At 40.5% G+C, this 12,098-nt stretch overlaps 1 protein-coding gene across 1 annotated transcript in view; it reads right to left on the bottom strand.

Moving 5' to 3' along the window:
* The window catches only part of rtraf (RNA transcription, translation and transport factor), a 31,505-nt gene extending 20,399 nt beyond the window's left edge, over positions 1–11,106 (bottom strand). Inside the window, exons 1-3 of the mRNA XM_072568710.1 lie at positions 10,925–11,106; positions 9,369–9,493; positions 2,585–2,684 (exon numbers count right to left, since the gene is read on the bottom strand). Of these exons, the coding sequence (XP_072424811.1) occupies positions 2,585–2,684; positions 9,369–9,493; positions 10,925–10,985 (286 nt within the window). The 5' untranslated portion in view covers positions 10,986–11,106. The remainder of the gene's footprint in view (positions 1–2,584; positions 2,685–9,368; positions 9,494–10,924) is intronic.
* Between the last annotated feature and the right edge of the window lie 992 nt (positions 11,107–12,098).

Genomic DNA, 12,098 nt, shown 5'->3' with positions numbered 1-12,098 from the left:
GTGTACCCTCAAACTCTGTGGGAAGCTAGGGAAGTGACTGCTGGGCCTCTTGCTGAGATAGTCCTATCATCAATAATCACAGGTGAGGTGCTGGAAGACTGGAAGTTGGCTAATGTGGTACCATTATTTAAGAAAGGTTTTAAGGACAAGCCAGGGAACTAGACCAGTAAGCCTGACGTCAGTAGTGGGCAAGTTGTTGGAGGGAATCCTGAGGGACAGGATTTACACGTTTTTGGAAAGGCAAGGGCTGATTAGGGATAGTCAACATGGCTTTGTGCAAGGGAAATCGTGTTTCACAAACTTGATAGAGCTTTTTGAAAAAGTAACAAAGAGAATTGACCATGGCAAAGCGGTGGACATGATCTGGAGGGACTTCAGTAAGGCGTTCAACAAGGCTCCCCATGGGAGACTGGTTAGCAAGGTCAGATCTCATGGAATACAAGGAGAACTAGCCATTTGGTTACAGATCTGGCTCAAAGGTAGACGACAGAGGGTGGTGGAGGAGGGTCGTTTTTCAGACTGGATGTCTGTGACCAGTGGAGTGCCACAAGGATCAGTGCTGGGTCCACTACTTTTCATCATTTACATAAATGATTTGGATGCGAGCATAAGAGGTACAGTTAGTAAGTTTGCAGATGACACCAAAATTGGAAGTGTAGTGGACAGCAAAGAAGGTTACCTCAGATTACAATGGAATCTTGATCAGATGGGCCAATGGGCTGAGTGGCAGATGGAGTTTAATTTAGGTAAATGCAAGGTGCTGCATTTTGGGAAATCAAATTTTAGCAGGCCTTATACACTTAAGGGTTAGAGGGATATGGGCCAAGTGCTAGTAAATGGGACTAGATTAGGTTGGGATACCTGGTCGGCATGAACGAATTGGACCAAAGGCTCTGTTTCCGTGCTGTACATCTCTATGACACTCTGGTGTCTTAGTACAACCTCCTAATGTACATGCAATGGGACACACCACATAGGAGTGCTCCCTTTAAGACTAATTGGCAACCGGTGAGGCAATAATTTAACTCCAGGGATTTGCATTCACTAAATAATTTGTAAAAGCCTTTTATTTCGCTTTCGTTTTGACTGTGGACTGAACTGGATAAAGAATGGCTTTATAACAAAGGACTGAGAAGGATTTAAAAATAAAAAAGGGGTGTCCATTTAAGAGAGATGAAGAAATACTTTTTCCTCTCAGACGACTGAATAACTTTAGTTTCCCCTCCTCAAAAGCCAGTGGATGCAGAATCTTTAAATATTTTTAATGCAAAGGTAGATACACGGATGACCACGGTGTTGGATTAAAGATTATCATGGATATGCAGGATTGTGAGGGGAGGTTGAAATTCGATCATAGATGACTTTACTGAATGCTGTAGGTGGCTCAAAAGGCCTACTCTAATTCCTTGTTTGTATGAATTGTTGTGCTTTTAAAGGACATGTTAGTACAACACATTACAATTGGTATTTACACTGTTGCTTTGCAAGTAGTTGTGGGGAGAGGTGTAAGAGAAACAACACAGTACTGGGACATTTGTAGAAAATTAGATTTAGCCAGCATCAAGTCACTGGTGTTGTGACCAGTTATGGATTCCAAAAGCTATCAGTCTGACATCAACTCTGGATGGGTGAACAGCTTATGGATGGGAATGATATAGTGAAAAGCTCTCAGATGTCTGGAAGGAGAGGTGGCACGTCCAGTATACCCGAAGGTGGCACGGTGGCTCAGTGGTTAGCACTGCTGCCTCACAATGCCAGGGACCCAGGTACGATTCCCACCTGTGTGGAGTTTGAACATTCTCCCAGTGTCTGCATGGGTTTCCTCTGGGTGCTCTGATTTCCTCCCACGGTCTAAAGATGTGCAGGTCAGGTGAATTGGCCATGGTAAACCTCGCATAGTGTTGGGTGCATTAGTCAGAAGGAAATGGTTCTGGTGGGTTGCTCTCTGAGGGCCGGTGTGGACTTGTTGGGTTGAAGGGCCTGTTTCCACACTGTAGAAAATCTAATATTATCTAAAGAAAGCCAGTTGTTGTCTACCACCAATTGCTGTAAGCTGTTGTTTTTAACCAATAAGTCAGAGACTTTATAATTTATGAACCAGTTGCTCTGTGCTTTCTGTGAAGTAGAACCTAATGATAAGAGAACTGAAGGACTGGAAACAAAAGGGACATCCCACTGAATCCTGATCAGTGGAGTTACTGAATTGTTTCCCCAGGAGTTCTTCCCTCCACCCATAACACCAATGTTGTTTCTGAATGTCTGTGCCTGCCTGTCTGTGTATGGGAGGGGCTTAAAAAGGGGTTTGTGGATATTTAGGAAAGATTAAGATTATTTCTTTCTAATAAATTGTAGCCCTTGTTAAGAGGAGAAACCTGATCTGAGGTTTCTGTTAACCTGAGTCTATCCGACATGTAAACTGAAGACTGCGTACTTTTGTTAAATTTTTAACTATTATGACGACTAAGAATAGTAGGACTTGACCGCCAGCAGGCTACCCCAATGAGGTGTAACAAAATAAACAAACATCCACACATACTACAACAATTCTAAAATAGTTAGCAACTTCAAGCAGTTTAAATCATACCATTATCTGAGTATTCAAGTCTCACAGCCAAGCCCAGAAGCCAGTCAACGTTTTCTTGTCTTTCTTGAGCCTTGAATGGGCAGTTTACATCTGCCAGATACTGAAAATAAATTATTCAGATATACAAGGATTTTAAGTTTATAAAAGGATTCCCAAAAGTGAAATTAAATATTCATACAAATGTTAAGTGTGCAGTGTTGATGGCTAAATGGATGATAGGAAATCTTGCATCATTAAAATACATTGGACTGTGAACATGTTAACAACAAAAACATTGACTCAAAGAAACAAACATTTTAAATCATTGTTCATAATGTTATAATAATATAAGTGCTTTTTTGAATAAGAAGTAAATATATACGATTTTCTCTCCATTTTCAGATCAATTCATGCAAACAGTTCCAATTATAACCTGTCAGGTTGCGGTCTTCCTTCCTATTTTCCTCAAAGTTGCACAATTTTGGGGAGCTGGTAGAAGCACAGCAATATTGTAGATTGAGGCCAGAAAGTCATTGTACACATTGGAGCTAATGACATAGGAAGGGAAAAGGATGAGATTCTGAAGGGAGAAGATAGAAAGTTAGGCAGGAATTTAAAAAGGTTAAGGGCAGTAATATCTGGATCGATTCCAGTGAGGGTAGGAATAACAGGATAGAGTAGATGAATGTGTGGCTGAGCAGCTGATGAATGGGAGAAGGGTTCACAGTTTTGGATCATAGGAATCTCTTCTGGGGTAGAAGGGGCCGGTACACGATGGATGGATTGCAATTGAATTGGAAGACGACTAATATATTGGCAGGGAGATTTGCTAGAGATGCTCAGCAGTATTTAAACTAATAAGGTGGTGTGTGAAATAGTGAGGAAAGATCAATTTGAGACTAGTGCAGTTGGGAAAGGGAACTAGTCAAACAGTCAGGGCAGGCAGGAACAAAGTAGGACTGATAAATTAAAATGCTTTAACTTCAATGCAAGAGGCCTAATGGGAAAGGCAGATGAACTCAGGGCATGGTTAGGAACATGGGACTGCGATATCATAGCAATTTACAGAAACATGGCTCAGGGATGGACAGGACTGGCAGCTTAATGTCCAAGGATACAAATGCTATAGGAAGGACAGAAAGGGAGGTAAGAGTGGAGGGCGAGTGGTGTTTTTGATAAGGGATAGCATTACAGCTGTATTGAGGGAGGATATTCCTGAGACTACATCCAGGGAAGTTATTTGGGTGGAACTCAGAATTAAGAAAGGGATGATCACCTTATTGGGATTGTATTACAGACCTCCTAACAGTCAGCAGGAAATTAAGAAAAAAAAACTTGTAAGGAGATCTGTTATCTGTAAGAATAATAGGGTGGTTTATGGGAGGGGATTTTCATTTTCCAAACATAGACTGGGACTGCCATAATGTTAAGGGTTCAAATGGAAAGGAATTTGTTCAGTGTGTACAAGAAAATTTTCTGATTCTGTATGTGGACATACCTACTACAGAAGGTGCAGTTGGGAAAGGGAGCGAGTCAAACAGTCAGGGCAGGCAGGAACAAAGCAGAGGACAAGGTAGGACTAATAAATTAAAATGCTTTTATTTCAATACAAGAGGCCTAACAGGGAAGGCAGATGAACTTAGAGGAATCTACTGTTGGGAAATAACGCAGGGCAGGTCACTGAGGTGTCAGTGGGGGAGCACTTGGGGCCAGCGAGCATAATTCTATTAGTTTTAAAACAGTAATGGAAAAGGATAGACCGATCTAAAAGTTAAAGCTCTAAATCAGAGGAAGGTTAATTTTGATGGTATTGGGTAGAGGTTCACAGGTAAAGGATGGCTGGAAAATGGGAAGCCTTCAGAAATGAGATAGCGAGAGTGCAGGGATGGTATATTCCTGTTAGGGTGAAGGAAAGGCTGGTATGTGTGGGGAATGCTGGATGACTAGAGAAACTGAGGTTTTGGTTAAGAAAGAGAAGGAAGCATATCTCAGGTATAAACAGAGATCTAGTGAATCCTTAGAAGAGCATAAAGGCAGAAGGAATATACAGAGGAACCTCGATTATCCGGCATTCAATTATCTGAATATCGGATTTTCCAGCAAGATCGCAAGCTCCTGATTCTCAGCTAAACTATGTTAACTGGCATTGGATTAATTAATCGAAATATTCCCTGCCCGTGCCCTTCGGATAATCGAGGTTCCTCCGTACATAAGAGGGAAATCAGGAGGGCAAAAACATGACATGAGATTGGCAAATGGGGTAAAGGAGAATCCATCTTTTTTTAAATACATTAAGGACGAAAGGGTAACTAGGGAGAGAATAGGGCCCCTCAAAGATCAGCAAGGTGGCCTTTGTGTGGAGCCAGAGGAGATGGGGGAAGATACTAAACAAGTATTTTGCATCAGTAATCTAATCTAATCTAATCTAATCTAATCAGTGTTTACTGTGGAGAAGAACATGGAAGATAAAGAATGTGGGGAAACAGATGGTGATATCTTGAAAAATGTCCATAATCCGGGGGTGGGGGGGCGCTGGAGGACTTGAAATGCAAAAAAGGTAGATGAATCATCAGGACCTGATCAGGTGTACCCAAGAACTCCATGGGAAGCTAGGGAAGCGATTGCTGGGCCTCTTGCTCAGATATTGTATAGAGGTTAATAAAATCATGAGAGGCATGGATAGGATAAGTAGACAAGGTCTTTTCCCTAAGGTTGGGGAGTCCAGAAGTACAGGGCATAGGTTTAGGGTTACAGGGCAAAGATATAAAAGGGACCTAAGGGGTAACTTTTTCTCACAGAGGGTTATACATGAGCTGCCAGATGAAGTGGTGAAGGCTGATGCATTTTAAATGCTATAATTGTATCTCTATGGGCATATGAATAGGAAGGGTTTAGAGGGACTCAGGCTAAGTGCTGGCAAATGGGAATAGATTAAGTTGGGATATCTAGTTGGCATAGACAAGTTGGACCGAAGGGTCTGTTTTCATGCTGTACATCTCTATGACTTAAGTCCATAAATTCACAGACATTTCTGTAACAAATTTCATTTCATCAACACCTTTACAGTTGTTAAATGCCCGAAGGAACTTCATCAAATAAACGGATGAATTATATACAGTCAGATGTACAACACGGAAGCAGGCCTTTCAGTCCAACTCGTCCATGCTGACCAGATATCCTAATCTAACCTAGCCCCTTTTGCCAGCATTTGGCCCATTTCCCTCTAAACCTCTCTTATTCATAAACCCATCCAGATACCCTTTAAATGTTGTAATTGTACCAGCCTCCACCACTTCCTCTGCCAGCTCATTCCATACAAACACCACCCTCTGCATGAAAAAGTTGCCCCTTAGGTCCCTTTTAAATCTATCCCAGCTCAACTTAAACCTATGTCCTCTAGTTTTGGACTTCCCCACCCCAGGGAAAAGACCTTGTCTATTTACCCATCATTACTCATGATACAAGATCACCCCTCAGCCTCCGATGCTCCAAGGAAAATAGCCTCAGCCTATTCAGCATCTCCCTCTAGTTCAAACCCTCCAACCCTGGCAACATCCTTGCCCATCTTTTCTGAACCCTTTCAAGTTTCACAAAATAATTCCTATAGCAGGGAGAGTAGAACTGCATGCAATATTCCAAAAGTGGCCTTACCAATATGCTGTACAGCCACAACATAACTTCTATACTCAATGCATTGACTAATAAAGGCAAGTATACCAAACTTCATCTTCACTAACCTCCCTACCTGTGACTTCACTTTTAAGGAATTATGAACCTGCACTCCAAGGTCTCTTTGCTCAGCAACACTCCCCAGGAACTTACCATTAAGCATACAAGTCCTGCCCTGATTTGCCTTTCCATAATGCAGCACCTCACATTTATTCAAATTAAACTCCGCCTGCCACCCCTCAGCCCATAGGCTCATCTGACCAAGATCCTGTTGTACTCTGTGGTAGCCTTTTTCACTATCCACTACACCTCCAATTTGTGTGTCATCTTACTAATCATATTTCCTATGTTCCAAATCATTTATATAAATGACAAAAAGCAGTGGACTCAGCACCAATCTTTGTGGCATACCACTGGTTACAGACCTCCAGCCTAAAAAGCAATCCTCACCACCACCTTCTACCTTTGAACCAGTTCTGTATCCAAGTGGACAGTTCTCCCTGTATTCGACGCGATCTAACTTTGCTAACAAGTCTACCATGAGGAACCTTGTCGAAGCCTTACTGAAGTCCATATAGATCGCATACACCACTCTGCCCTCATCAATCCTCTTGTTAATTATTCAATAAATTCAATTAAGTTAGTGAGACACAATTTCCCATGCATAAAGCCATGTTAACTATCCCTAATCTGTCCTTGCCTTTCCAAATACATGTAAATCCTTTCCCTCAGGATTCTATCCAACAACTTGTTCATTACCAATGTCAGGCTCACAGGTCTACAATTCCCTGGCTTTTCCTTACTGCCTTTCTTAAATAGTGGTACCATATTAGCCAACCTCCAGTCTTCTAGCACTTCACCTGCGGGTACTGACGATACAAGTACCTCAGCAAGGGGCCCAGCAATCACTTCTCTAGCTTCCTACACCTGATGAGGTCCCTGGGATTTACCTACCATTATGCATTTTAAGCCATCCAGCACCACCTCCTCTGTAGGAGATGAAATATTTGAATAAGTGATCTCAAGCTCGATCTAAACCCCCACAGAGATGGGTCTTAAGGCAGGTCTTAAAAAAGATAGAGCTGCTTACAGAAGAAATTCCGGAGTTGGCAACAAGTCACTGAAAGTATAACATTACATGATTAAAACAGAAAATGCCAAGCTGATACAATTGAATAAAGATTGAATGTAGTGGTTGTCCCAGAGAAGGTGCGGGATGAGCTCATGGAGTGATTAGAAACCAAAGATGAAATGTTTAAATCAAAATGTTGCCAGTTTTGAAGCAAATGTCTTTCAGAATGCACAGTGATGATAGGTGAACTGGAAATGGTGCAAGATATAAGTAGCAGAGTTTTGGATGAGTTTAAATTTCTAAAGGGTAGAAATGGGAAGCTGGAGAGCACTGGAACAGACAAGTCTACAGGAAATAAAGGCTTGAAAGAGCTGAAGTAAGGTTAGTAGTGGTGATGCGGTTGGAATAAGGCTGTATTTGTGATGGAATTGGCCAAAATCTCATTTCACGGTCAAACAGAATTCTAAAGTTGCAGCGCTTTCACTCAGCCTCAGACTGTTTTGTTGCAATAAGAAATTGGCTATAATTTCTTTTCAAAAGCTTGAAAAGCAACTAAGGAAACTCTGACAGAAATGGGTGCAATTTAGAACGTAAATGTGATCTAGGCTACAGATTTAAATTGTCACATATTTCTCAGTCTGGTGGGGCTCAAAAGTAATTGGCACACAACTGTAATTATGCCAGGAAAGAAGAACTTGCACAAGATCAAAATGTCTAAGCTGCGTTATGCCAATTAAGTACTTCTGAAGTTAGTGATTACTGCAAAATTAGGATATGCAGCAGCCAACTATTACATCAAGGGTTCACAGACAGGAATCAGCTAAATAAGGTAATTTGTTTTTGTGGTTTTGGATGAGCAATGAAAATTTACCAGAACATCAAAAGTCTCTACTTTTCTTTAACTAACTCCACGAAGTCTTTGATGTCAACCTAAGGAGGTAGGCACTGTCTTGGTTTTACATCTAAACCGAAAAAGAATACCTTAAAAAATGCATCAGCCTCTCAATTCTGCACTGAAGCACCTGGTTAGATTGTGCATGTCAACTTTGAACAGAAGATTTCCTGGCTTGAGGGAAGGTGTTAGTTTTGTACCAATGCATGAGAGAATAGAACAAAGATGCAAAAAATTCTGAATAGCCAGAAAATTTGGATGAAGGGAATTATATATTAATTTTCAAGATTCTAAAGAAGTTAAATGTATAAAAATACCTTTTCTTGACTATAAGTGAAAGAAATATAGATTTAGGTTTGTTATAAAACCAAAAGGGAGATGTGTGGGTAGAAGGATGCTGTCACCATTCTTCTTTTTTGTCTGGATCCAAGTGCCTACTTAATTTACACTGATAGAGTAACAACTACAAGTGAAAGTTAACAAGAAGCCACAGCTTTTAATCAAGATAGTTTATTGCATGATACCAAATAGGTAGAATTACATTAACTAGTTACACTTTGTTGTTAAGACTATTGGAAGATATAAATGACATCTATCCCTTCCAGATTCAGAGTTACTCTCTCAGTTGCTCTATTACATTATTGAAGAGAAGAAATAAGAAATTGTTCCCTCAAATGAGTCATTAGAATAGGGAATGTTGGCCTAAGTAGTGTTTAAAAATTTAAAACCTTCTGGGAAAAAGGGCAAAAGAGCTGGGATTACAGCAGGTAGTAAGAAAGCAGAATAGCTTTCCCCTTCTACTCAAGTCTGAAATGTGCATAGATAAATCTTAATATATCTAATAATATTTAATTGTACATTCATCTCAAAACTAGAGTCAAATGTTTAAAGTTGGCAATTAGCTGCAGAACTGACAACAGGCAAGAGTGAAATGACAGAAACAGAAAAAGCAATTCTAAGAACAGCCATATTGTTCTGACTGTCCATGCCTACTGATCTGCATCCTTCCTCTTCCACATCCAAGCTATTTGTATCACTGTGTATTGTTGGTTCCACATCAACAATGTTTGTAACAAGTTCATATCCAGGGATTAGAAATACAATTCACTAGTGAAACTATGTGTAAACATACAAATTTAACACACAAGCACTTTATTCAAAATGAAACTCACCTTTTCAAAGTGTTTTGGCCATTCATTGCTGTGTACATTTCTCAGGTTGCCTCTCTCTTCAATTTTATAATGTCGTATTTTCTGGTCTTCAAGCCACACAATTAAATTTCTAAATTCCGTTTCATCTAGAATATAAAAGAACTTGTTTCAGACACACATCTGTCTTTTAAAAAGTGACAAACTGCAACCTAGCAACCAACTGAATGTATTAAATCTCAAAATCTTACCACAAAATCTCCACCCTAAAAAGGGTATTTATATTCAGACTTAAAAGATCTCCATATTAATCTACACTTTAGTAGCAAGAACTGGCTCAGTTAAATCCAATGTTGAAATATTAGCAACTTAAGCAAAACTTCTATGACTCTCTATAAATTTTTTATTTAGATTTAAGGCTTATGTTCACATTTCACAATATGTCTGACTGTAAATATTGTGATTTGTGTTCAAGCTTACTTTAAAAAGTAAACAGTCCGCTTCTGTCCAGTTTTATGATTAACACTCGGTTCCATGCCTACTGAATATGTAAACTACGAATTGCTTAATTTGATTAACCAGCTTCAAAGAGAGATTAAAACAAAATGGGAATGCTGTGCAGTCAATTTTTTTTGAAAATTACAATTTGATTCTATCGCCAAAATAAAACTAAGTGAATGGATCTATTTTCAAGAAAAAAAACCTTGTAATTAAATATTTTCTTCAATATTGTTAGGCATCCAGTCCTCTAATCAATTATCCTCATTAAGATAAAGTCAAATTGGGAGAAGTCCCTATGAGAATTGAACACAGGTTCCTGAGGAAATGAAAATACAATTGTAAAAGGTATAATCTTTCAAAAGAACCATTTAAACTAAGGCATGCCTGTTAAAGTACACAGAAGTTCATATGGCCTTATACAAAAAAAGTGAGGTGGTGAACCCCCTGTCCCACATTACTCCCTCAATCAACACAAGAGAAAAATCAATGGATCTTGGGATCTTAAGTGTCTGCAGAATTTTGTGAAGCCGATTTCCACCTTTAGTTAAAAAAAGTCATGCTTATTCATTCAAATACTCTGAAAATGTTTACTTTTTGCGAATAACTATAAAGTTTGAAACCAGCCGGGGGGGGGGGGGGGGTGAAAGCAAGCGGGTGAATCGCAGGGATTAAAATTGGGTGGACTTGGATGGAAAGACAGACAGACTATGGGTGCTATTGAAAAAAACGGGGATATGTCATGTTCAATTTTCCTTTTTTCACCACCGAAATCAGATAAATGATTTATCTGCAGCCTGTGGGAGCTTGCTGTGCAGAAAATGGCTGCTCCATTTAACCACATTGCTGAAAGCAATAGCGAGTACATGTCAGTGATTTATAGACTGCATCTTGTCCACTGTTCTGGCACCGTGTAGAAACCGTAGGTAGTTTTTAACATTTGAAATGATGTAGAAAGGTGTGTAAAATCACTGGGCCCGGCTGTGTGTCCAGCTGCAGCCGGGGCTGCACACCGATGAGGGCACAGGCCCGGTGAACCGTTCCCCGCCTCTCTCTCTCTCTCTCTGTCTGTCTGTCTGTACCTTTACAGTCAAACACGCTGCTGTTGTGATACTCGAGAGCAGACAGTTTCCTACGGAACATTTTCGCCTCCACCACGTTACACGCCAACAGCTCAGCGACGGGTCGTCCCCGCAAATCGGCCCGCAACGGCAAAGGCGTCAACGCGTCACCGACTAGGCCGCACTTCGCCGCGACGCGATGATGTCACTACCACCGCGGGTTGAACGCGCCTGCGCTCTTCGCTGTCCTATGACGTCACGCGGGCTGGTCTCCCCGAACAACCGCCGTGCCAGAGTGTTTCAACAAAACTTTATTGATTAAGCGATCACATCACTCGACGTACCTCACTCAACCCAGTACGAGTCAGCTCTCACCTACCCCCCAACCTTTAAAAAAAGTCTTAATAGGTGAGAATATGATAAAACAATGAACTGCGGATGCTGGAGATCTCAAACAAAAACAGAAATTGCTGGAGAAACCCCTTAGGCCTTTGGAGAGAGTGAACAGAGTTAACACTTCGGCTGCAGTGACCCTTCTTCGACAGTCCTCCATCCCCACACGCTGCCATCCAATCCTCCTGAGTCTCTCCAGCAATTTCTGTTTTGGGTGAGAATATCGATATGGAATATTTGAAGTGACTCCGGTGACCAGAGCCGCAAAAACCCAAAGCTGGACTGTGTTTGTGATGATTGAGAGGGAGGAGGGCGGAATCGTGGAAATTGAGATGAAGTGATGCAATCTCCTGGAATATTTGTCAAAACCACCTTCTCATCCGCTTGACAATAATACCACATAGTGAAAGATGGTTAGTCTTTTGAATCCAATATGGCATCTAGGAGCTGTCATTATCGGAATCGAAATGTTAACTGTGTTCCTATCTCCACAAATACTGCTAAACCTGCCCAGTTTCTGCAGAAGCTCGTTTGTGTTATAAATGTCCAGCATCTGCTGGACTTTATTTTCACCGCAGTAAGAGTTTCGAAAAAGGTTAACCCTAACTCCAAATTTTTCTTAGAAAATTGAGATAAAATGATAATTTAATTTTTGTAATGTGATATCACCATATTGACTTCCAATATTCTTTTTAAACAATACTTCGATAAACGACTATACAGTACTCCCCTCCCCAATGCCTCGTCTGTGTCGAACATTTTTTTCTCGACTATTTAAAAATTTTACTTACCATTGATTTTA

The sequence above is a fragment of the Chiloscyllium punctatum genome, chromosome 4 (genome assembly GCF_047496795.1).
Source record: "Chiloscyllium punctatum isolate Juve2018m chromosome 4, sChiPun1.3, whole genome shotgun sequence".
Taxonomy (NCBI): domain Eukaryota; kingdom Metazoa; phylum Chordata; class Chondrichthyes; order Orectolobiformes; family Hemiscylliidae; genus Chiloscyllium; species Chiloscyllium punctatum.
The sequence above is the reverse complement of the archived record's forward strand: the minus strand, read 5'-3'. Positions and strand labels throughout refer to the sequence as shown.